This window comes from Corvus moneduloides, chromosome 24, assembly GCF_009650955.1.
Source record: "Corvus moneduloides isolate bCorMon1 chromosome 24, bCorMon1.pri, whole genome shotgun sequence".
Taxonomy (NCBI): domain Eukaryota; kingdom Metazoa; phylum Chordata; class Aves; order Passeriformes; family Corvidae; genus Corvus; species Corvus moneduloides.
This window is the reverse complement of record NC_045499.1, coordinates 4479500-4504957: the sequence shown is the minus strand read 5'-3', so window position 1 is coordinate 4504957 and position 25458 is coordinate 4479500. Positions and strand designations below refer to the sequence as shown.

The following is a 25458-nucleotide window of genomic DNA, read 5'->3' as shown; positions in this document are numbered from 1 at the left end:
GGGTTCACCCCATGACTCAGAGGCAGAGCAAGGAGGACACAGGAGGCTGAATCATCCTCTCACTCATCCCTGGGCTGCCTTCGCATCTCCTCATCCTCCCGGGCAAGGCCTCTGCCCAACTCCTTCCCTGGGAATGAATGAGCTGGCACAGTCCAAGGGCTGTTCCCGCTGGAGCCAGCCCTGAGAGTGTGGCAGAGGACAGAGGATGAGTTTGGAAAACCCCAAAACCCGCCCGCCGCGGAGCGCGGCGCTCGCCGAGCAGACAGCCGGAGAGGCGGGGGAAGAAGCCCGCCAGCCCGTCAGCTCCTTCTGATGTCTTTGCTAAAAATCCCGGCTACAAAGAGATCTAATTGCAAATGAACTAATTAAGTAAACCTCTGACGAAGCGTGAAAACAATTTGTTTGACCCTGACGCTAGCAGAGGGCTCTCCGACAGCAGAGTTAATCAGTCAGCGCCGGAGCCCACAAGCGGTGTCAGCGGTGCCATCTGCCATCTGCTGCCTCCCCCCGCGCCCCCCACCAGCACTGCCAGCCCCCCTCGCCTGCTGCCAGCGCCTGCCCGGGCTCTGGCCTCCTCCAGATCATCCACTCATCCCATGGTTTGCCTTGGAAATGCTCAGAAAGCTCACCCCCTTCCACCTTTGCTGTGGGCAGGGTCGCCTTGCACTCCAAGCCAGCCTGGCCTTGGACGCTTCCAAGGATGGGACAACACCAGCAGCAACCCCTGCTGTGTGTTCTCCTTCTCCATGGGGTCACCCAACTCTGGTCAGACACTTTGGGGTGGCCAAACCAATTCTCAGGATCTTCCCCTCCACCAGCTCCGTTCTGTCCCAGCTTGAGACAGAAAAAGCTCCCCCAGAAAGGTGACACTTACTTGACAAACTGCCCCAAGTCCTCACAGAGGGTTTCGCAGCCAGGCCACTTGCACTCTCCGTGGCCGTAGAGCGGGTGGGAGCCGGGGGTCTCTTCGTGGGAAGAGCTGCACAGGAGGCAAAGGGGCCTTCAGATGGGGCAGCCGGGATGCTCCAGCATTCCCAGGCATGGGGACAGCCCTGGGGCACCCATGGGAGACCCCACAGCGATGGTTCCCTGTCCTCTGGATGCAGCAAAACAGCGCCAGGCCTCATTTGCGGGGTGGGCAGAAACCCCTCACCCCTCCCAGCCCTATGGGCGATGGATCCCGGCCCCTTCCACCTGCCCAGGAATAAAAACACAAAGTGCCAGGGCCCGACCCGGCTCTACCTGTCCCTTCTCGGCGTGTGCATGGTGCTCTGTCCATTGGGCAGAGGGTGATGGGAAATGGGAGGCGAGACCTTGGCGGCCGAAAACGAGGTAGAGTTGGAGGTGTTGGTGGTGAGGTCAAGACCTTCCTGCTTAATGCTGTCCTCGACGGGCTGGGCGGCCGTGACCTCCTTCCAGAGCTGCTGGAGGTCCGAGGGGCAAACAGCTGCGGCACAGGAGAGTGACCAGCATCAGCAGGGACGTGGGGCAGCACCCAGGGCACCCTCCCTGCTCCCTGACTCCCCAAATCTCACCCACCACTGGGAAAGCATCACCTGGAGCTGGGTACAGCAAGGGGAGGCTGCACGGCCCCATTGGGAAACCCAAAACAAGGCACCTGCAGCACTCACAGAGCTGTTCCCAGAAGGGAGGAGAGCCTGGATTCCCAAATCCCGGCACCCTTCTGAGAGAGGAGGAGGTGCCCCAAATCCTGGCACCCTTCTGCCAGAGGAAGAGCTGCCCCAACCCTGCACCCCTCTGCCACAGGTGCCACAGGAACCCGGAGCCCAACCCCGCACATCTCCAACCGCTGCCACCACCACCCCCCAAACTTTGGGGGCATCACGAAACCCAACACCACAGCCCCTCCCCAGCCCCCCTCACCCAGAGCCGGGCAAGCTGCAGCCCAGGAACCCCCCCAGGCCGGGCCCCTTACCTTGGGGCAGGGTCTGCAGGGGCACGGTGCCCTGCCCCGGCGGGAGGCTCACCAGGCCCTGGCGCTGCAGGTTTAACAGGTGCTGCTGCTGGAGCTGCTGCATCTGCAGGAGCTGCTGCTGGAAGGCCAGCTGCTTGTTCCCCAACGGCTGCCGAGACAAAAGGAGGGACAAATCCAAGCTTTATGCCCGGCCTGGCAAGGCAGGCGGGGGTTGGAGGCTGCGGCGAGGGGCGCTGGCAGCGAGGGGTGGCAGCGGCGGGGACACCGCGCCTGGCGGTGCCTCCATCCCGCTGCGGGGCCTGCTCGGCTCCCGGCTGAGCCGGACGGAGGCTTTGATCTATCGGAAGAGGAGGAGAAGGAAAGGGAAAAGGGGAAGGGAAAAATAAAGCGCTGGAAGGAAAGGGAGAGAGAGGAGCTGGGGGCTTGCTCGGAGCTGTGCCAGGAGAAACCTGCAAAGCCCGGCTGGGGGGTCCAACGGGGAAGGCTCAGCTGTGGGGTCGGTGTACAAAAAGGGGGTTCCCAGCAGGCAACAGGCACAGAACCCTCTGTTAAGGAAGAAAATGATCCCTGTTTGTCAAAAATGACCAGTATGAGCCTCTTCTTGGTGCGGGGCTGAAACTGGTGCCAGGGAGGGGGTGCCCAGTGCCAGCACTCCTGTCCCCACCCTGGCCACAGGCACCCCCCAAGTAGGTGACTCTCCCCCCACCCCCCGGAGCTGGCCAGGCTCTGACCAGCATCGCTGGCCCTAAACTAGTTAGGCAGGATGGGTCCCTGGGGAGGCGCCGAGAAATCCATGAGAATTAAGTGAAGGGGAGAGAATTCAATTAGGGCTGGGGACAGGCAGCTGCTAATCCGAGCCGGCCGGGAGAGGGGAGCTGCCCCGGGGCTGCCCGGCCTCATTAGTGGGGCAGGCGGCTCCCTGACCCCGTGAACCCCCCCGAACCCCCCCGTTTGGGCAGACGGTGCCGGCGGGGAGCGAGGAGCCGGGCTGGGCCCTGCTGGGGCACATCCCCCCCTCGCTGCACTCTGCAGCCCCCCAGACGAGTGTTTCCATGGCCGTGTCCTCGCTGAGGAGCACAAGAGCTCTGCAATCGGGATGTCCTTGTTTTGTGAGCATCGTGGGGATTCAGGTCCCCCAGGCACTGGGAATTCCAGGGAACTGGCGATCCCCGAGGCTGCATCAACAGGGAGCAGCAGACAGACTCTCTGTGGCAACCCCAGTCCATGACTGAGTTTGAGGCCAGCACTCGGGGTCCCACTGGATGCAGGTGGATCCCTGAGGATGCTGTTGATGCTCAGTCTTGGCTTTGTGAATCAGAGGGTGAGGATGGGCTCCAAATCCCTCTCTGCAACATCAGGCACGACCATGAGTCCTGTCTAGGGCACAGAGTTTAATTCCAGTTTCTCAGCCTCACAGGGATGTGTGGACTCTCCCTGTCCTCTCTGCCTCTTGGCTACAGTGGAATTGCCCCCCTAGAGTCAGATCTGGATCCTCCCTGGCTCTGTCTTAGCCCTGCACCTCTGAGGCTTAAAGATCAAGGCACAAATCAAAGCAATTCCTGCTCAGTGAAGAGAAATCCCTGCGCTCACCCTGACTCCTGAGCCACGAGGGCTCCGGGCCGTGGGATCAGCAGGATGGAGGGCAAAGGGCAGGACCAGGCTGCAGCCCGAGGGCTTTAACAGCAGCTTCTCTGTCCCCCAGGGTGTCCCCTCCCACGAGGGGAAGCTCTGCCACCCTGTGGGATGGACACACCGTCCTCACCCTGGTTAGAAACAGCAGCTGGGATGGGAAGGGATGGGATGGGATGGGAAGGGATGGGGTGGAATGGGATGGGATGGGATGGGATGGGATGGGATGGGATGGGTTGGGATGGGATGGAATGGGATGGGATGGGTTGGGATGGGATGGGATGGGATGGGATGGGATGGGATGGAATGGGATGGGATGGGATGGGATGGGATGGAATGGGATGGGATGGGATGGGATGGGATGGGATGGAATGGGATGGGATGGGATGCTCCTCTTCCCGGCTCCACCACCACCCTCCCCAAGGGCTCTGGGACAAGCCCGAGCTCTGCTCCAACACAGCCTCCTCCACATCACTTCCAGGCTGAGGAACTGGGAGTGGATGAAGTCAGGAGGATCCCCGGGCACGTTGCCTGCATTCCACAGCCCAGCTGGACTCTCCTGACCTGGCCTGGCCGGAGTCAGACCCCCAGAGCCCCCCGGGCAGCTCTGACCCACACGTGGCTCTGGCAGAGACGGTGTTGAACCTGGTGATAGATTAAACCTGCACCTCCACATGCCTCAAATCCATGTCCCTCCAGCTTCCCCAGACCAGGAACTGGAGAACCAGCCCCAGGAACTCAAACCCAGGCCAAACCCAGGCCTGATCCTGTGGGGGAGCCAATCTGCCATCCCTAGGGAACAACTGTGGCACCACGGACCTCAAAACCCCTGAGTGATGGGCAAAGAGGTGCAGAGCCATCCACCAGCCCACGGGCTCCAAGCCAAGGTTTCCCTGGAGCAACCAGGGTGGGGAGAGCCTGGATGACAGCCCCAGCCTTCCCAAAATTCTCACACCCCAATGATCCCCAGAAACCCCGTTCCTGTTGGAAAAGCCACTCCCAGAGGAGCTGGCTCTGTGTTGGGGCCGAATCCTGTGCTTGGCTCCCCCAGCTCATTCCCAGCTCATTCCCAGCCCATTCCCAGCCCATTCCCGGTGTGGGGCTGGGGGTCTGCAGCATCGCCGTGCATTAGACGCAGCTGAGTGGGTGCAGCTACCGGGGCAAGAGGCGCCGTCACTTTGATTTATGAGCACATCAGGAGGAGTTTGCGCCGTGACACGCGGGACTGACAGCGGCACTTCATTAAGCTGACACCGGGGTTAGGCGCCAGCAGCCCCCCCCTCCCCGCCCTGTCTGCCTTAGGAGAGGGACAACCCCCGCCCTCAGCAGCTTTGGGGACACACAGAGAGCCTCCCAGGGGATACTGGGGTCTCTGCACCCCGATGCTGCTTGCACTGGGCTTGGAGGAGCCAAGTGTCCTGGGAAGAGCGGGATGGGAGACACCACAGCGACGGGCTGCACCACAGCTCCTTGTTTCCCTCACATCCAGGGTACTGCTGGAGGCTGGGGGCTCACCCTCACACCCCAGCACAGGAAAACGCTCCAGGATGGTCTGGGATGTGCCACAGCTCAGCCCCATCCTGGCGGGATGCATGGATTCATGGATCAGCTGCCTTGCTCTGCCCCTTCCTCATGCCCCCAGCGTGGTGCAGCACCCATGGACACGGAGCATCCCCACATCCTTAGGGACAGGACGCTGCTGACGGGCTCTTCCCACACATTTCCATCCTCTTTTCTGTCCTGCCCTTCTCCAGCAGCTGTGCTGCTCCCAGGGAGATCGGAGCTGCTCCTCCCGGAGATGCTGCCCCTGCTCCGGGGCAGATCAGAGCCTTTCCTGCCAGAGATGCTGCCCCTGTTCCCGGGGAGATGGCAGCCCTTCCTCCCAGAGATTCTGCCCCTTTTCCCAGGGGGATCGGAGCTGCTCCTCCTGGAGATGCTGCCCCTGCTCCCGGGGAGATGGGAGCCCTTCCTCCCAGAGATTCTGCCCCTTTTCCCAGGGGGATCGGAGCTGCTCCTCCTGGAGATGCTGCCCCTGCTCCCGGAGAGATCGGAGCTGCTCCTCCCAGAGATTCTGCCCCTCTTCCCGGGGGGATCGGAGCTGCTCCTCCCGGAGATGCTGCCCCTGCTCCCAGGGAGATCGGAACTGCTCCTCCCGGAGATGCTGCCCCTGCTCCGGGGGAGATCGGAGCTGCTCCTCCCGGAGATGCTGCCCCTCCTCCTGGCTCCTTCCCAGTGCCGTTCCCACCTGTGGGTCCTGCTCCGAGCTGCTGACTCACAGCAGCACCGAGAGCAGCCCTCGGAACTGGGCAGAGGGGAAGCAGAAGGTGCTGGGTTTACAAATCCTGCAGCGGGGCTGGAATTAAATCTGGCCATGGGTTTCCATGAAGGGCAGCTCTGTGGAGGCATCCCAGACACTCCAGCTCTTCCCTGAACTTCAAGGAAGCCACAGCATCGCCATTCCCAGCAGGCAAAGGCGAACACAGACTTTAGGAACACCGGCTACCCAAATTTTTGAGGTGAAACCAAAGCCCATCTGAGGAATTTGAGGAGGGGAAACACTGACATCCCCTTGCTGGGACCTCCTCAGTGCTTTTCCCAGCTGGAAAGCTGGACACACACCCCTCCAGCAGCATCCAACACCCCTTCCCTCTTTTCTCTTTCTTGTTGGATAAATTTCCCGTCTCCTCTGTACCATTTAATTAAAAGTTAACACAAGCTTTTTAAAGTGGAGCCCACTAAGCAAGCGCTTTGTTAGAGCTTAATTATATCCCTGCTCGGTGCTGCGAGAGAACATCTCCGGGGCCAGCAGGAAAGTCCTTGAGGAAGTTCACATCTCTGCCTCCCCCATTTCCCAGAGCTCCAGCAGCTCCTGGAGATGGCTCCGATAAACCTGACCCTGTAAACGCACCAACATCCCACAGCAAGACCCTGGCTGAGGCTGGAGCAGGTGACCCTGAGCCACCACAGCCACCCTGGTCCCCTGATGCAGACATGGCTTTGCCATCGGGTGCCCCCCGTGCCACCCCAACGCACAGTCTGGGCTTAAAATCTTCCCTCTCTGCCAGACAGCTGAGTTTTAAGTGCTGGGTGTACATCAGGGCGCTGGATTTTGGGAGGGGTGATGGCCATGAACAGCCCCTGCACCTCTGCTTGCACCAGGGATGTGGAGTGAGTGGCCCAGGAGCACATCCCTCATCACTGGGAGCCCTCCACTCAGTGGAGGGGCAGTGATGCTGGACGTGGATTCTGCAAAAACACCCCATGTGCAGCATTTGGGGAAAAAAGAGGGGTGAAAATATCCAAGGAAAAGGAAGGGAGTGGTGCTCTGCTGGCTGGGCTCTGTCCCCAGCCTCTGTGTTAGCAGCACGTCCCCAAAACACAGCCACAACCCCTCGGGGGGCATCACTGTGCCCTCAGGGGCAAACCCTCGGTGTAAAGGGGGTTATACAGGATTGGTGCCATCACAAGGGCATAAAATGTGTCTCCACCAGGCACCCACCTGCCCAGCACAGGGCCCAGTGCTGCCAGCATGGTCCTGGGGGTCTGAGAGCCCTGCCCACCTCAGAGTCTCGTGCTGGAAAAGCCCTGTGCTGGGATCACTGCTGTTTCCCACATTCCCTGTGTGTTGGAGAGCCGCCGTTCCTGGCAGGAAAAGCCCGGCTTTGGTTGCCACCTGACCAGCCCTGCCCACTCGCCAGGGCACAGCAAGGACTGGGCTGCCCAAGCTGAGAGCCTGGCAGGGCAAGGGCTCAGCTGCACCTCCTCTGATCTCGCCACGGGGGGATTTGGGGAGCCCTCGCTCTGTGCTGGGGGGCTGTGACCTGTCCCTGTCACCAGAGAGGGTCTGGTGGCCCCTCCAGTGCTGGTACCCCACACACCACATCCCCTGGATGCAGCAGATCACAGAGAAGGAGGAAGAGGAGGAGGAAAAGGAGGAAGAACAACAACTCCCAGTGACTGGACTGGCCACCCTGGCACCCCCAGAGCAGGATGTCCCCGTGTCCCATCCCTGTGGGCTCCCTGGGGTGCTGGTTCCCCTTTAATTTCCTACCAGCTCTGCTGGCCCGGCGCCCTCCAGGTGAGCTCACCTCTTTGGGTTGCTGCTTTCCGGCTTGCTGCTGGGTCAACAGCTGCAGGTGAAGCTGCTCCTGTTGCTTCTTGTAGTATTCCTGCAGCTGGGAAGGGGAGAGAGCAACGGGATCAGCAGTGGAACCACCTCGATCCCACCTCACCACCCCGTGCCCAGCACCGAGGCTCTGCCACAGCCATGCCAGCTCCTGGCACTGTGTCACCAGGGCAGGCTCCCTGTATCACCTGGTGCAGGATGGGATGGAAAGGACCCACCGGAGGAGCCAGAGCAGCAGAGGAACCCCATTCCCAAGGGCTCTGGATCCCCATGGCCCTTGAACCCCCCAAACACCACCAATGCCCACCCTGCTGTTTATTTTAATGCCAACCCGCTGCCCCTTGAGAGAAAAGCAGGCTGGGGTGCTCTGGCACATCCCAGAGCATTTCAGGGTGGGGAAACCCCAGTTTTGGCATGGTGGGACCCCAAAACACCCCTGGCAAGCACTGTGAGAGCCAGGGAGGTCCCAGCTGGGAAGGGCCAGGAGCAGCCACAACCGCTGGTCTGTGAGAGCTGGGGTTCAGCCCTGCAGGCAAAACAGCCCCTCAAATCAAAGCAGAGGCCTTTGCTGGGCCACAAAAGAGGGATAAACCCTCGAGGAGCCACTGGAGAGGGTCCCAGTGTCCACAAGCAGTGTTGGGACCTGCCAGCATCGCCGCCAGCTCTCGCCCTGGCCCCTAAATAAACTGTGGGTGATGGATTTGCTGCATGCAGGGAGCGGGGAAAAGGCACGGGGAGGTCAGCGAGACCCCCCAGCCCCCTCCCAGCCTCGAAGGGGCTCAGGAATGTCCCTGTGGATGCCGGGAAGCCTTTATCAGCTCGGGGCTGCCAGCAGCGAGTCGCTGTTTGTGTCGGAGAACAGGTTTGGAGGGGCTGGGTGTTTACCCCCGAGCCAGCCCGAGCCAGGGCGCAGCGGCGTGGCCGGGCTGGGAGCAGGAACATTGGGTCAGGGGTGAGAGGTGTGATGTTTGGTTTGCTGCCGGTGGAGAATGTGAGCTATTCCGGCCTGGGTTGTTTAATTTGCAGTCAAACGTGTTTCTTTATCCGGCTCCAAAGAGGCTTGTGGAAGGACCCACCCAGGGTAGTGTTTACCCTTTGTTCTTTCCCTGGGGCCAACCTTGAATCCTTATCAGCCTGTTTGGAGTAAACAGGTACTGGAGGCAGGAGGAAGGGTGTGGAGGATGCTTGTGGGGTTTCTCCCTCTCTCCCAGCCGGTGGAAGCTGTTTACCCAAGCAGACCTATTTTGTTTCGGAGTGGAAATCTCCTTTTTTTTTTTCCTTCTCCTTTTTCTTCCCTCCCCATCCGACTAAAATATCTGGGAAAGCCAAGCAGGGCCATGAGAAACAAACCTCAGCTCTGGAGCTGGGCACAGGCACCTGCCCAAAGCCCAGCAGTGGCCACGGGGGCTCTGCTCAGGGCACATCGAGCCAGGAGCATCCATCCCCATACCGGCTTTTCCCAGGAGCTGGGCAGCCCCAAATCAGTCCTTGAGGAGGAATTTTCTGGATTTTAAAACCCCGGCTCAGGGTGGCAGCATCAGCACTGTCAGCACCTGCAGCTCTTTTCATCCCTGGACGTGCTGGGAATCCCAAAGGAAATATGTGGAGAGCAGAAGGAGGAAAGAACCCATTTTTCTGCCTCCAACAAATTCCAGCATTCCCAGACCCCAGCGGGAATTCCCTGGGCGGATCCAGCCCCGGTGCAGCGTTACCTGTTGCAGCATTATCGCCTGCTGCTGCTGCAGGAGGGCCTGGAGCTGGGGCGGGGAGAGGATCTGCTGCATCTGCTGTGGCGTGATCATCTGCGGGGACATCATGGCCACGGACACGGGGACCTGCGGCAGCAAGGACACATCACCACTGCCAGCCCCGACCTGCAGAACTCGCCCCAAACACCAACAGCGCCTCTCCCAGAGCATCTCCACATCCCCCATCCCTGTGTCACCTTTGGATGAAGCCCAGGTCCGTTCCCTGGGACGTGGCAATGGCAGGGAGATGCCCCACGGTGCCGCTGGCACCAGGATGAAGCTTCCTGAACCATGAGCTCCCCTCCAAGCTGAGGGCTCTCCTTTAAATGCAGCTTACTGGGGGAACAGGACATCAAACCACAGCTCCCTCCCCTGCTGGGAGCATGGGAAGGGTGGAGGGAAACACCAGGGAAGTGGGAAGATACCAATCACCCAAATAACTCCGCAGAGCAGAGCACCGAGGAAGAGGTTACGGGGTTCTCCACAGACACATCAAAGCTTTACCTCCAGCTGACACCAGTAACTCCCGTCACTCCCGTGCCAAGAGGAGGGAGGGCCGAGGGAACCTGCCAGCCCCTGCCTTTGGTTATCAAAACATGGATCCACACTCCCGGCACAGCTCCGGGGAAGGTGTCAGTGATGGATCCCAGCCCTGCTGGGTCCTGCCCAGGTGGAGCAATGCCCGGATGGAGCCATCAAGAGCTGCCTTGTGCCAGCTTTTCACCGATCCCACCAACCCAAAGCTCTTCCTGAGGCTCTGGGCAGAGTTAGGGCCATGCTGGAATTTAATGACCCTCCTGGATGCTCCCTTTTCCTGGAAAAGCAAGTAAGAATTGCTGGGCAGGAGCCACCAGCAGCCACAGAATCTTCCAGGGGATCCCAGGAAGAGGGAACAGCTCCCTGGCGTGTGGGATGAGGCAGAGCACAAGGTGGGCTCCAGCTGCAAGCCAAGGACCCGGTTCTGATCCAAACTAAACAACTCCTCATCCCAGGATCTCAGGAACTCAAAGAGCAGAGAAACCCAGCAAAGTCCCACTGAGAGTCTGGTTCCTGCCAGCCCCCCCATGCCCCCAGTCATGCTCAGACTGCCCAGTCTGGACCCCTTCCAGCCGCTCCAGTGAGGACGGGACCACAGGGCGGCCCTGTGCAGTCCCTCCCGTCCGTGGTGCGTGTCCAGCTGACCTTCAAGGCAGATTGCAGAGCCTTATCTATTTACTCAGGCATTCTGCTGCAGGGAGGTGTCGGACACGGGGCCAGCTCTGTTTGTCACCGACGTTTCCCCCTCCAGCCACCTCCGTGGCGGAGTTATTGATTAATTCCTCCGAGTTCCCACCCAAGGGCTGGAGCTCAGGAATGAGCCCCAGCGCCCTGCAAGGCTCCAGCACCCACCAGAGAGCCCCCGTGGCACCAGCACCCAGGGAGGAGCGGCTGGTTGGGCACCCAGGTGCTCGCAGCCAGCTGTGCCAAGCCCTGGGTGAACATCTGGGCAGGAGGGGAAGCTGGCGAGGAGAGCGAGGTGTGCGCCCAGGAGCGCTGCTAATTTCCCTCTGCCAATTCATCAGCCGGCAGCGTGCTCGGAATGAGAGCCCCTAATTAATTGCTCCTCCACATCCCCCATAGCCCGGGCGGGCTCCCCACCCCCTCCCGCGGCCCCTCGAACGCGTTTGCTGGCATTTTCAAATCGGAGGCATCCTAATTACCGGAGAGTTATAACACCTTCCATTTCTCGCCCAGCGGACTGACACCCTGTCAAGAGCAAAGAGAATTGCCAGAGGTTTTGACAACACTAATTGCCCCTATAATCTAAAAACACAAAGGAGAGGCGATTAGTCGAGAGGGCCCCAGCTCTCGATCCGACACGAGGTTTTCACAATGTTACAAGAAAACAAAAGTGACGCTTTTTAGAGTTTGATGGCTGCTAACAAAAGCAGAATTATATTTTCATACAACCTTTGTCTGCATTAAATGGCTTTTTTTTTCTCCCCCCCCCACCCTCCAGCGCTCGGATGTGGAGCTGACACGGAGAAATGGTGGTGGATCTGTGTGGGGGTGAGGTGGGAATGGGGTGAACTTGAGAGGGGCACCCGGGCTCTGCTGCTTCCTTGATTCCCGTGAAAAATTTCCCCACGGCATGGAAAATGCTCCTCTCCCAGTTAAGGTTTCCAGGGAAAGCAGGAACTTTCAGTAAAAGAGGAAATTCCCACTTCCAGTCGGCTTTGCTCCCGTTCATCCCACACCCCGGTGCCGGGAATGTTCCAGCATTGCCTTGACCCCAGTGGGGGCCAGCAAACCCCAGTGCTGGGGGTTCTCTGTCCCGAGCTCTGGTGACAGTGCCAGCTGCCTCTGTTGGGGACAGGGAGAGCTGCTGCTCCGAGAAAACAAAATGGGGATGGAAATGGGGTTGGAAATGTCCATCTCGACCTGCTAAAAGCCCCACAGGGGCACACCCCAGGAGGGTGACAGCACAGCAAGGCCTTGGGACACCCCACACCAGCAGCCAGAGCAGCGGTGTGCAGGGAGCAAGGCCAGCCTGGCATCCCTGGATAACAGCGGGATCGGGCAGCAACTGCCTCAAAATCTGGGATGCCAGTGGTCAACAACGTGAGAGCTGAACGGTGCTGGGCAGAGCAGCACAGGGGCTGTGAGGGGTGAGTGTCACCCCATGGCACCAGAGCAGCACAGGGGCTGTGAGGGGTGAGTGTCACCCCCACACACAGAGCAGCACAGGGGCTGTGAGGGGTGAGTGTCACCCCTGCACACAGAGCAGCACAGGGGCTGTGAGGGGTGAGTGTCACCCCTGCACACAGAGCAGCACAGGGGCAGTGAGGGGTGAGTGTCACCCCTGCACACAGAGCAGCACAGGGGCTGTGAGGGGTGAGTGTCACCCCTGCACACAGAGCAGCACAGGGGCTGTGAGGGGTGAGTGTCACCCCTGCACACAGAGCAGCACAGGGGCAGTGAGGGGTGAGTGTCACCCCCACACACAGAGCAGCACAGGGGCAGTGAGGGGTGAGTGTCACCCCTGCACACAGAGCAGCACAGGGGCAGTGAGGGGTGAGTGTCACCCCATAGCACCAGAGCAGCACAGGGGCAGTGAGGGGTGAGTGTCACCCAGCTGCCGCCAACCCCAGGCACCGGAGCAGCCGGGAAATGTCCTCTCAGCCAGCACATCCCTCGGGAAGCAGGTCCCGGCAGCAGCCCCAGAGCAGCAGCAGCAGCAGCAGCAGCGGCTGGGGACCAGCCCGACGCGTCACGAGCTGGCATCTGCAAGACACCGAGTCAGGAAGGGTTTGACTCACGCCTTGGCCGGCTGCCACCCCACAGAAACTGCTTACTAACAGCTCCGGCTGCTCCCAGAAACACCCGGCGCTGCTCTGGCCGGCCAGCGGCATCTCCAGGGGCTGCTTTTCCAGTCGGGCCCGGCTGCAATCCCTGCGTGCCAAAGGACGGGGCGGGAGCAGCAGGCGGTGGGTGGAAAAGCAGGCAGGTATTCCAGGGAATATTCCCTCCCTGAGCCAAAGCTGGCTGAGGGAAGCAGGACTTGGCTGTGTGGAACGAGGCAGGATGGAGAGCGAGGCTCTTGAGAAATTTTTCCTGGATTTTTTTTTTGGGGTTGTTTTTACGGGAAGCAGATTGAACTCCCAGGCGTGGGGCGGCGCGGGGAAAGCCGCGGCCTGGTGGCCTTGGCTCGCAGCGCTGCGGGGTTGTCGTCAGAGGGATGGTGCCCTCCTGACCCCGGGGACAGCTGGCTTGGCACGGCCTGGGGACATCCTCCGTCAGCCTCCAAACATCCCTGCTCCGGCTGTCACCTCCTGCCGTGCCGTCACCCAGGCCGGGAGGTCACCGCAGGAGCCACCGCGTCCCCAAGGGCCGCACGTCACCGCCGCTATGGGAAGGGGCAGCTCCTGGTCCACGCCTCAGCCACACAGCCCAGAACTCATCCCCCCATCTCTGCGGGCTCTGGGATCAGCGGGATGAAGCGCCCCTCTCTCTCCAGAGGGTGCTCCGGGCTGCCCATCAGTGCTCTGATCCAATCCTGGGGTTTAACTCCCAATTAGAAACATCAAAACCCACGTTTGTGCTGTTTTTCCTAATTAACCACTCTTTTCAAATCCAAACCCAACAGAAACAAACCGAGGAGGCTGGGAATAGAAAGGGGGAAACAACCACCGAGAGCAGCTTCAGTTGTGCTGTTTTAGGGGCAGGGGATGAGCAAACCCCACCCCAGAGCACCCAATCCTCGAAGGAGAAGAGCAACTCCAGCCCCCCAGGCACATCCCAGCCTCCCTTCCTGCACTCAGCATCCCTGGGTGAGCTCCAAGATCCAGCTGGCTCAGACAGCCTGGGAGTGCTCCCCGTGCCAGGCAGTGATGCCACTGACACCGAGGTGACCCCAGCCATGGCTTATAAACCCCGAGGGGTGGCACAGGGCCACCCAAACGCTGCTGTGCCCCCTCTGGACCTCACCGGGGAGGGATGGGACAATGCACTAAAATCTACTCAGGATCAGAGGAGAAATGAAGCTCAGCCCCACGTGCCAGGCTGGCTTTTGAGGCTGTGGGTGCTTTTAGGAGCAATTTTAGGAACACTCTGAACAGCCCCAGCACCAAAAGCTTGAGTGCCCTGGGTGGGGTGGCAGCAGGGTGGGCAGGTGAGGGGACACCAGCATGGAGGACACCAGGCCCTGATGTTCAGCTTCACGTAAAGAAAAGGAGGAATCAATCCCCAGCATGTTCAGCCCAACGTGTACCCTCGTTAGTGCATCCTCATTAGTGCATCCTCATTAGCACAGCCTTCCCGCTGGGGAGGCCCCAGTCACACCTGGCTGGGCTCCAGTCACTGCTTGGGGGCAGTGGCAGCAGAGGTGACAGTGCTGAGACCCCTCCTCAGAGAGCCCCTGTCCCCCAGCACCACCCGGGCAGGGTGCCCACGTGCCCTCATGGGCATGGGGTGCTGGCACAGCTCTCACACCGATGAATCTGCAGGGATTGAAGTGACTTTGCCCCTCTGTAACCCAAAATGCCAATCCCAGAGTGGCACGGTGGCAGTGCCTCTGGGCTGGCAGAGCTGTTTTAAGGGCAGTTCCTGCTGCTGTCCCTTGTGCCCAAAGCCACCGTGGGTGTTTAATTTTATTAATTGGATTGTGGCACTGGAGCAGCAGATAGTTCCAGTCACCAGCCAGGTTTGGGTGGAGCCAAGTGCAGGATCCCACCCGGAATCAATCCAGGAACGTGTCCAGATGGATTTGATGGTGATCCAGGAGGTGCTCAGCACCTCACACAAGCGACCACCATGAAAGCCGATTGTTTTTAGGGGTGTTTGCCTAGAAAAAGTGATGAGTTCCTTCAAGTTTTTTACGGGGATGAAGGTGCTTCACTGGGAATCACAGAAAAAGAGGGAAAACCCAGTAGGAATGGATAAAATGCACTTGTGAAACACACAGGCACAAGAGAGCCATGCCCAGCACTGGGGGCTTTGGGAAGGAGCAGGGGGATGGACAGGGATGCTCCAAGTTCAGATGGAAAAACGTCGGCGCGAGCCCAGACGGATGGGCTGCTGGATTTCTTTTCCCAGAGAGGGAACGCAGAAGGGCTGGTATTGATCTGTCTTCATTACCCATTTCACTCAAGTTTCAAATCAACAAAATACACTTTTCCGCTCCGCTGCCCTCCCCGCTGCAGCAGACAAAAGAAAAGCAATTTCCCGCAGTTTGCTCCAAACTCCTCTCCTCCCTTCCCCGGGCGCCCTCCTGCCCCTCTCCCCTTCCAGCCAGTTGATCCCAACAAGGGATCCAAGGGCACCCAAAGAAGGCACCCAAAGAGGGCACCCAAAGAGGGCACCCAAAGAGGGCACCCAAAGAGGGCACCCAAAGAAGGCACCCTGTCCTTCCCAGGTGCCTCCAAGCCAGCACTGACAAGTCAGGGTGCTGCCTTCCCAACACCTCCTTCCGTGGGCTTTGCTGGATCCCAGCAGGATCCCAGTGGGATCTGCTGCTCCCACCATCCCAGGATGGCAATGCCCTGTGAACCATCAACACCAAAAGCCCCCAAAAGCAACATTTTGTCAGTGCCCCACCAAGTTTCCCAGAGTTTTAAAGTTGTAAAGAAATAAACCTATTTTTAAATGTTTTAGAACACCCGAAAGTGGGGGGTTTGGGTTTTTCCCTTTCCTGCAGCTGTAACTGGAGTGACAACGTGAGACTCTCCACACACACCTCCAGGCATCTGTGGGAAGAGGATCCCTACTCCAAAAAAAACCCCAATCCAAGTTGCTGCTGAGCCCAGCAGCTCCCTGGTTGTCTTGAAGCACAGGCCGTCGGGAATGTCATTAATATTCCTGCTGGCTTCGTGCCCCAAAAATGTCCTGTCCCCATCAGTGGGGTGACAAGGACAGTGCACAGTGTAAGCAAGCACAGGGGGTCTCCTTCTCCCTGCCAACACCGGGACCCTCCTGCTCATTCCTGTGGGGTTGGGGGCCAGGAGCCTCCCAGAGACAAAATCCCCATGGATGTGGAAATCCATTCCCCAGCTGGGAGGGGCCGCACATCCACAGGCAGGGACCCAGGCTGGCACCCCAAGGACACCCCAATTCCCAACCATTTCCATTCCTGCTGCCTCCCCAGCCAAGGAGGGCTGCGCTGGGACTCAGCCTTCCTCCTCCTCCTCCTCCTGCAGCCGTCCTGGCCAGTCTCATCCACACCACTGTGCCTTAGATAAACTTCCTTTCAAAGGAGTCTGCTTAATCCCCTATCTCCCCTCGGTCAGATCCCGCTCCAGCTGCCGGCGGGGCCGCGGGGGGAGGAATTGCCGGGCGCTGCTGAGTTATGAGCTATTTCTGACTCACGTCTACAACTTTCACAAGTCTTTTTTGCAACACGGAGAGAGAAAAAAGGGAGGAGGGGAGGGAGGGAGAGAGAGAGAGAGAGAGAGAGAGAGGAAGGAGATCCAGTTTGCTCCGGCAAAAGCCGCTGGCCAGATGGGCAGGCAGGGAGGGGAGGCTGGGGAGCAGCAGGGAAGGGGAGGACGGGATGTTCGGCTGCATCCAGCCGGGAATACCAGGGAGAGCCAGGAGGGATAAGCAGGAGGAGGAGGAGGAGGAGTGCAGGGACACACACCCACGGAGGGGAGCGAGGCGCCGGTTACCGGAATCTGACTTCACCCTCGCCGCCTTTGTCCTCTGCAGACATTTTCCATGCAGTGACTGCATTTCCTTCCTGCCGGCACCGCTGGAAAAAGCCGCCTGTTTGTGCCGTAGGAGCCCTGACTAATTCCCACTGTTCCCTCCCAGCTGCTGCTTCCCAGCCCGGGGGGTTCTGGGCTCTCCTGATCCCTGGCATTTGCTGTTGGATGGCTCAGCCATGCCCTGGATCTCCAAGCCAGGAGAGGATCCCAGGATTGCCCATCCCAGCCCGGCTCCCGCTGCCCACCCGCTGCCACCCGGCTCAGCCTGGCATAGGCAGGACCTCCAGCTCCGAGAGTGCTTGTGCTAATTACTTTCCTTTGTTAATTAAACCCACGTGGCTCTAATAAGGTAACCTGCTGTTCTCCGATAAATTTAATTAGCCCGAAGGGAGAGCCCCTCCGCACAGCTATTTAAATTGTCACTTCCCATTGCCTGGGCTTTACTTCTCCCTGCCTCCTCCTCTCTCCCGGTTTCACCCCTCTCCTGCCCATTTTCTGCCCCTTTCCTTTGGCACAGGAGGGGTGCAAAGAGGAGGTTCCCTTCCCTACAGGAGCAGGATGTGCCCACCCGAACCCTGGCCTCATGCCAGTGCCACAAATCCCCATCCCAGCTGGGCCTCTGTCCCATTCTGGAGGACCCGCCTTGACTCCAGTCCCAGAGGATTTTTTCCCTTTTCCAGCCCTGTGCCACCCTCACAGCACCCACCATCCATCCTGGGATGCTCCAACCTTGGGAAACTCTGTGTCTTCCTGTCCCAAAACGTGGTGACACACAGTGACCTCCCCATCCCAACCCTTTCCCCTTTCCCACACACAAAAAAATCCTCCCAAGAAAGAAACCTCTGGAGCTTTCCAAAGCATTTAACTCCTGGAGTGCTCCAACCATGGAGGTGACAGGGGTTTGCACTGTCCCACAGCTGCGGCCCAGCCCTTCCTGGGGAGGGGGTGACAGGGGACACTCGCACGTCCTCGGGGCTCACCTGCACCGCTGGCTGCTTGCCCTCGTTGCTGCTGGGGGAGCTGAGCCCCGTGGCCTGCTGCAGCAGGAACTGCCGAGCCACCTGGAGAGCCTGCAAGAGAGACACAGGGTGGGCATGAGGAAGGCCACCCTCCTCCTCCTCCTCCTGCTCCTCCTTCTCCTCCTCCTCCAGCTCCTCCATGGATTTCATTCACAGGATGGGTTTGATGCACAAAGGGGGTGGTGCTCCCCAATGCTCCCCCTGCCACACCAGTTTGATCAGTAGATCCCATTAGTGACCACCACTCTCCCAGCCCCCATGGGGACAATCCTGTCCTCTTCCAAAAATCCCCACCAGGTCCAGGATTCCGGTGGCACAAGGGTCATTCCCAAACCCCAGCCCTGGCACAGCCACCCAAAGCTCCGGCTTCTGGTTGATTCATTCCAGAGCCACCACCAGGTTCCTGCTGCTGCTGCTGTCCCTTGTGCCCAAAGCCACTGTGGGTGTTTAATTTTATTAATTGGATTGTGGCACTGGAGCAGCAGATAGTTCCAGTCACCAGCCAGGTTTGGGTGGAGCCAAGTGCAGGATCCCACCCGGAATCAATCCAGGAACGTGTCCAGATGGATTTGATGGTGATCCAGGAGGTGCTCAGCACCTCACACAAGCGACCACCATGAAAGCCGATTGTTTTTAGGGGTGTTTGCCTAGAAAAAGTGATGAGTTCCTTCAAGTTTTTTACAGAGATGAAGGTGTTTCACTGGGAATCACCGAAAAAAGTAGGAATGGATAAAATGCACTTGTGAAACACACAGGCACAAGAGAGCCATGCCCAGCACTGGGGACAGCTGGAGAAAACGGGGGGAATTAAGGAAAATCCTGTGAAGAGATGAGGAGGAGAGAGGAGCAAGTGTGAGCTGAGAAAAGGAGCTTGGGAGCCAGGAGAGGAATAAAGCTCTAAGGAAAACAACCCAGTGCTCCCAGACCTGTTTGCTCCTTATTTCTGCTTTTAAAGGATTCTTTTCCTTCTTTCTGGGTTTCTTTCTGGCATTTTTCTAAACAAGCATCCATGAAAAGTCATTCCCTGCATTTTAGATCTTATTTTAGGTTTCCTCTGTGCTCCTCTGCACAGGGAATTCTTGGGAAGAGCACAAGAAAAGCAGAGGATGCCCCGGTTGTGCCACAGCTTTGTTGTGGTGGAAAATCCACCTGACCTGCTCTGTGCAGGTGGACAGGCACTTCCAGGGCACTTGGAAAATGGGAGAGGATTTCCAGCTGGAGGCTGAGAGCAAAGGGTTTAACAGAGCCAGCCTTACTTTATTAAAAAATTGTAAATTCATAGCAGAGGGCCCAAACCCAACATCCCAGACACAGCACCGGGCACCCTCGGCTGTGTTTGTCACCATCACATGAACCAGACAGCCCCAAGAAAATCAAAACCTGAGGAATTTTATAAGCAAATGGATCCTAATTCCCTATTCCTGTGCTGAATTACCAGAGCTGCATCCCAGGATTGCCCCCAGCACAGGGAGGCTGCTGCATCCCAGGATTGTGCACCCAGAGCTACCCCATGGCCACCGAGCACCCCCAAACCCACCCAACCAATAACTCCCAAACTCCAAACAATTTATCCAAACAATTAAAAACTGAGATCCTTGAGGACAAACACAGCAATTCACCACCAGGAATCACTGCTGGAACAATCCCGTGGTCCGGATCCCGGAGCCGCCTCAGCCCCGGCGTTTCTCCACAGGCATTTTATTTCCCTGTTATTACCAGGGATAGATGTGCATCGGTAATGCGAGCACAAAAACCCTGTGACAGTTATGACAGCTCAAGGTCTGATATTTTAATTACTTTTAGAAATGAAAACAGTAATTCCAGTTAAAAGCCAAGCTGGAGGAATCCACTCGGTGGCGGCTCAGCACCAGGCCCGAGGCACTCCCGGGATGGGTACTGGAGCACTGGGCTGCATCCCACATCCACACAGCAAATCCCTGAGCTTGAGCTGCTTTTCCAAGTGCCTTTTAGCAGAGTTTTCCACGGATTTGGCTTCTCCATGTGCAATTCCTGCCGTGTTTGCAAGGACCAACTAGCAGAGGAGACCTGGCGAGGGCAGGCCCCTGCCCCAGCCCGGTAAAAATCAGCAGAGCAGAGATGGAAAACACAAGGGGAAAAGCCTCAGGAACAGAATTCCAGCGCACAAAAAGTGCTGCACAGGACTTCTCCTGGAATTTCTCTTCCCAAAGCCAAGGCCTGGCTGGCCCGGGGTGCCAGCGAGCCCCCAGCGCCCGCCCGGCTCGGCCCCACCGCGCCACCTCTCAGGGGGGAATTTAATTCACTCCCCGCTGGCTCCCTCACTTTGGTGTGCTCTGAAGCACGAAATTACAAAGATTTACAGGAAAAAAACCCGACATGGCCTCACAATTGCACACAGGGGCCTCTCCAGCAGCGCCCTGGAACTGTCCCCTCCCTCCCTCCCTCTCTTCCCAGTGCCTGGCAGCGATTCCCACTCCAGCCCGAGCTGGGCTCAGCCTGCAAACAGGGATAGGAACCTGTTGTGGGGCTGTGCAGGCCATGTGGAGCAGCCAGGATGGAATCTCGGGATGTAGAGTCGCTCGTCAGCTGCATTTGTTGCCCAAACAGGGCAGGGGGATGAAGCTTTTCCATAGGAAAGTGTCACTCACAGCCTCTCCTTGGGGCTGAGGAGGTGGGAAAGCAGAAGGAAGAGTTTTCCTGTGGGAATGGATGGGCTTTTACCTCTGTGAACCAGAGAAAAAGTTATTTAAAAATAAAAATCAACTCCTATCCTGCTGCCTGGTGTTATCCAGGAGCCATCAGCACATCACCTGGAATCGGGAACAAATTCAAACTCCTGGATGGCTCCCTCTGATCACCAAATGATCCCAGAAAAAGTCTGCAGCCACAGCCAGAGCTGCTGGGGTGCAGATCTGCCCTCCCCAGGAGCAGCAAATTCCAGGAAGAGGAAGAGGACGGGACCTGGACACGGCTGGGGGAGGCCCAGGAGTGCCTTGGGATGTGCAGGGCCGTGGAACACACCTGGGATTGCAGGGACAGGTGGGAGAGGCTGGAAGGGGTCTGTTGGGCTGGGGAGGGGGCAATGAACAACCCAACCATGCTGGGATGAATCCCACCCTGCCAGGACCTGCTCCCACAGCACCCTGCTCCTGGGATACCCCCAGAGATGCTCATCCCTCCCCTCAGATCCCAAATCCCTCCAGTTCTCTGGATCACCCCCAGCTCCAGACATCTCATCCTCCAGCAGGGGAGCAGCCCCTTTTCCCAGCTTCCACCCAGCCTGCCTGGGGATTATCCTGATTCTTTTCCCCCTCCGGCCTGTGGGGCTCCACACATCCATCCCTGGATGTGCTGGAGGCTCCTCCAGACCCCAGAAAAGGCAGATTTTGGCTGCCTTCCCCATGAAAAACATCACAAACTCCCCTTTCTCCCACAGGGAACGCCAGATCCCACCTGGCTCCAGCTCTGGAAGAGCCCAGGGAGAGGAGAGGGCAGCTCCCACCCCATGCAGGGTGGCTGACACACCTTGGATTAATGTGGATTAATCCCTCATCCCTGCCTTTTCCTCCTCCAAACCTGCCCCAGCAGAGCCTCTCCGAGGCCTCCTGATTGGGAAGAAAGCTCCAAATAAATAAAAAAAAAGTTTGGAGACATCCATGATCCTAAAAGCAGAAGCCACAGCGTCCCCCCCCAAAAATCAACCCAAAATAATCCCAGGGCAAAGGAAGATGTTGCCTGGGGTATTTGGAAGTGCCTCATTTAGCAGGTATTTCACTTTATGAGGATGGAGTTTTTAATTCCAGCCTGGATGCTCCAGCTGGGGAGAGCTGCCCAAAATCAGCTGAGGGATTTTCCACCTGGATCAGAGCTTTGCATGAGGTTTTACCTTCCAAAAAGAGTAAAAAAACCACCTCCAAAATTACATGAAAGCAAGAACTTTGCATGGAAAGAGGGAGTAAGGGAATTTTTATCTTCCTTTTTCCTTCCGATCCTTTTGGAGGGTGGAAAGAGGTTGGGAAGGGCTGAAAAAAAATGGTTAAAAAAAAAGAAAAAAAAGATTTTTTACACTAACCTCATAAAAATGACATCGTCACATTCCAGAATTAGAGCCATTAAAACAACACACAGGGATATTTTTAGCTGGATATTAACAGTAAATGATGCCATATTGAGGAGCACTTCCACCAGTCCAGCCCTGGCCTCGCTTAACCAGAACCAAATGGCTCCAAGAGGTCCAAAAGGAACAAAAAAATGACACAATTCCTCCCAGGAAAATGGAAAAAAAAGGCCTTTTTACACCCAGCTCGGTGTCTGTGTCCCAGCCCCAGCTGTTCCTGCCCTGCTCCAATGCTCCTGGAGTTCATTCCTCTGCTCCTGACTCCTCAATCCTCACCGGGTTCAACCCAGCCCCACTAATTAAGGGCACAAGGAATGTGCTCCTGACAATCCTATGCCATGGAAAGAGGGGAAAAAGGGGGAAAAGGGGGAAAAAGGGGGAAAAGGGGGGGCGAAAAAGGGGGGGTGAAAAAGGGGGGGAAGGGGGGGGAAGAGGGGGAAAAAGGGGGGGAAAGGGGGAAGAAAGGGGAGGAAAGGGGAGGAAAGGGGGGGAAAAAAGGAGGGAAAAGGGGGGAAAAGGGGGGAAAGGGGGGGAAGGGGGGGAAATGAGGAGAAAATGGGGAGGAAAGGGGGAGGAAAAGGGGGGAAAAAGGAGGAAGAAAGGGGGGAAAAGGGGGAGGAAAGGGGGAGGAAAGGGGGAGGAAAGGGGGGGAAAAGGGGGAGGAAAAGGGGGAGGAAAAGGGGGAGGAAAAGGGGGAAAAGGGGGGGAAAAGGGGGAGGAAAAGGGGGAGGAAAAGGGGGAGGAAAAGGGGGAAGAAAGGGGGGAAGAAAGGGGGGAAGAAAGGGGGGAAGAAAGGGGGAAGAAAGGGGGAAGAAAGGGGGAAGAAAGGGGGGATAAAAAGGCGGGGAAAAAAAGGAAAAAAGGCTCCTGCATTTGTCCTCAGTGAAATATTAAATATGAATCAGGGAAGTGAAGAGAGAGATGAGTTTCACTTAAGTGCTCTGGCCTCGTTTTTATCTTAAATACCCTAATAATAGAGGATTACACAATATATTTGAGATGTGATCACATGTTTTATGGAATGGTATCTCTCCCAGGGCAGCAAAGTGCCTCTCCTCCCCCCTCCACACCCTTCCCCAACTCCCAAAAAAGTCCTGTTTGCTCCTTCTCAAAACCAAGCCTTGTTTTTGTTTATTCCTCCCCATTTCTTTGACGTCTGTCTGCAGCACACTGCGATTTTTTAGGTGTTTTTTGCACCATAAAACAATCCCAAACAACGCCAGAGCAGCTGGATTTTCCAGATGGTTCATTTTCCATGGATTCAGAGTTGGAAGGAGCTACTGTGGCATGCCAGACTCTGGGGTTGTCCCCTTGATGCTCCCAGGACATCCCTGGATTTGGGTTCTCCATGTGAAACTCCTGCCATGCTTGCAAGGATCTCTTTCCATTCTTTTCCTCCATTCCCAAAGATGCAGCAACCCCAAAGACCCCATCTCTCTGCACCCCATGGATTTAAACCCCAGCTCCAGGCTGGGAACTGGAATTTATTGGAGGAATTCAGCAAAAAAAAAAACCCTGGAAAACCCCAAATCCCAGCTGAGCAGCTGCACGATTCCCACTCCCCTAAAAAACCAGAGGGATGTGCCACCCCCATCACCCCGCTGCCCCCATTTCCTTCCTCCACTGGGAATTCCGGGAGGATCCAGCCTGGCAGGAGGGGGCTGGCGGATCCCTTTGGAGCCCAGCAGTGCCGGAGGTCCCTCCACGTTCCCACAGCAACGGCGAGGGGGGGGTCCCGGGCCGGGGGCTGCCCCCCGGTGCCCCCGGGCGACCTCTCCCCTCCGCCAGCCCCGGCACAAAGCGGGCGCGCGCTATTGAGGCTTTTCAGCCCCATCCCAAGCATTGAAATCCAGGGATTTAACCCCAGCGCCAGCGCCAGCCCCCCGGGCTGCGGGAGAGGGAGGGAGGGAGGGAAGGAGGGAGGCAGGGAAGGAGGAGAGGGGGATGCCCTTTCCCCACCCCACCGGCTGCCTGCTCTCCCCTTTCCAGGCTCTCCCCTTCCAGGCTCTCCCTTTCCAGGCTCTCCCTTTCCAGGCTCTCCATTCCAGGCTCTCCCTTTCCAGGCTCTCCCCTTTCCAGGCTCTCCCATTCCAGGCTCTCCCTTCCGGGATGCTCGGGAGTGGCATGGATTGGGATGGATGAGGTTGGTGAGGGAATGTTACGCTCTGGAGTGGAGCAGAGCTGGGAGATCCTGTCTCAGCAATCCAGGCTGCTGCTGCCACACACCCACATCCCCTTGCTCCAGGGACACCCCAAAAGAGGGTTCCTGAGCACCCCACAGGACCCCCGTCCCCTCAAGATCCCAGGTGTCTTAGGGAAGCACCCTCGGAGAGGAGCTATAACCCAAAAATTCCCTGCAAAGACCTGTCTGGGTTCACCCTTGGAAGGTCACAGGCACTGGAAAAGGTCAAATCCAGCCGAAAACGGGAGCACGAACTCCCGGGAGCTGCAGCTCCCACGCAAATCCCCACGGACACGGAGCTTTAGGCCCACCAGGATGAGACGTGGGCTCCCACCCCTGCAGGCTTCCCAGTTTTTCCGGGGGGGATTTCATAAAGTTCAACGAGAATCAGGATTGAGTGCTGATATTCCGGGATGAGGGAGTGAGCACACGGGAAGAGCCCAGCGGTCCGAGAACCCAGGGACAACGCTGGCTGCTCCCAGGGATGGAGCAAAGCCTCCATCAAGCACCTAATTGTCCAAAACTCCCGCTGTGGGGACATTTATTCCTGACCCCAGCTGCTGCTCAGCCTGCTCCCTGGAGCAGGAAGATGGATAATCCTCGGGATAGATCCTCCCCCTTCCCCAGGTCGCTGGAGGTGTCACTTAGTTTTTTTGGAAGCTCACCAAACCCTCTGCTTTAATAACTCCATGTACCAGCCAGCTCGCCAGGGGAGCCCCACCAGGAGAAATGCCAAGGGGTAAAATGAAACATCAGGATTCACCAGGGATGAGCCAACACTGGAAAAGCCGCTTTATCCCTGATTTTCTGGAGGAGATCCCCCGTTTCACAGCCACGATTTGGCTGGTGGCGGGGGGAACACGGATCTCCTGTTATCCAGTGGAATTCCAGGAGGGAGAGCAGGCAGCTCCTCGGAGGGGCACCGGCAGCGGCATTACACGCATGATTACCCTCCGGATCCGGGGAACAGCGGCTTAGCGGCGTGCGGAACGGCCGTGATCCAGGTAATGGATTTACAGCACTCCCTACTAAAGTATCAGACACAGCAATTTTTTACAGCTTTCACGCTGGAATTTATGGCTCAGGGAGGCGATCTCCGTACGAGGCGAGGGATCATTGCCTTATTTAGTAGCCGAGCAGGGAAATTGATGGTTTTTTGCCAAAGTTTGTTTGGAAAGGTAACCTGCAGGCACGTCCCCAGGGCTGGGAGGGGACGCGTGTGGCAGGGGCTCCCTGAGGGGCACACACATGTCACTGTCACACGTGTCCTGGGCCATGCGTGTGAGGTTCAACCTCCAGGAGTCTCAAGGAATGGGAAAGCAGCTCCTGGACAAGCCAATCCTCTCAGGGAGCACCTGCTCCTGGTGTTCCAGCCAAGATTTTTGGTGTCTCAGCCCCTCAGATTGATGGGGGAGCAGAGCAGGCAGGACCTGCCCCCAAAACCAGCGAACTCCAGGGCAGCAGCCCGTGAGCTGCAGGGATGGGTGGAAGCTCTGCTTCCCAAGGGATGTGGGACAAGGACAGAGCCCTGGTTTTTGGGG

General features: G+C 57.9%; 1 protein-coding gene across 3 annotated transcripts in view; it reads right to left on the bottom strand.

Moving 5' to 3' along the window:
- Positions 1-25458, bottom strand: part of FOXP4 (forkhead box P4) — a 57580-nt gene that overhangs the window by 12490 nt on the left and 19632 nt on the right. For 2 of the 3 annotated variants that reach the window (XM_032133357.1, XM_032133358.1), the window contains exons 3-8: positions 17601-17690; positions 9404-9526; positions 7654-7740; positions 1937-2084; positions 1243-1447; positions 875-979 (exon numbers count right to left, since the gene is read on the bottom strand). In XM_032133357.1, the coding sequence (XP_031989248.1) occupies positions 875-979; positions 1243-1447; positions 1937-2084; positions 7654-7740; positions 9404-9526; positions 17601-17690 (758 nt within the window). Of the gene's footprint in view, positions 1-874; positions 980-1242; positions 1448-1936; positions 2085-7653; positions 7741-9403; positions 9527-16553; positions 16684-17600; positions 17691-25458 lie in introns of those variants that run through there. The other variant, XM_032133359.1, reaches the window with a different exon arrangement.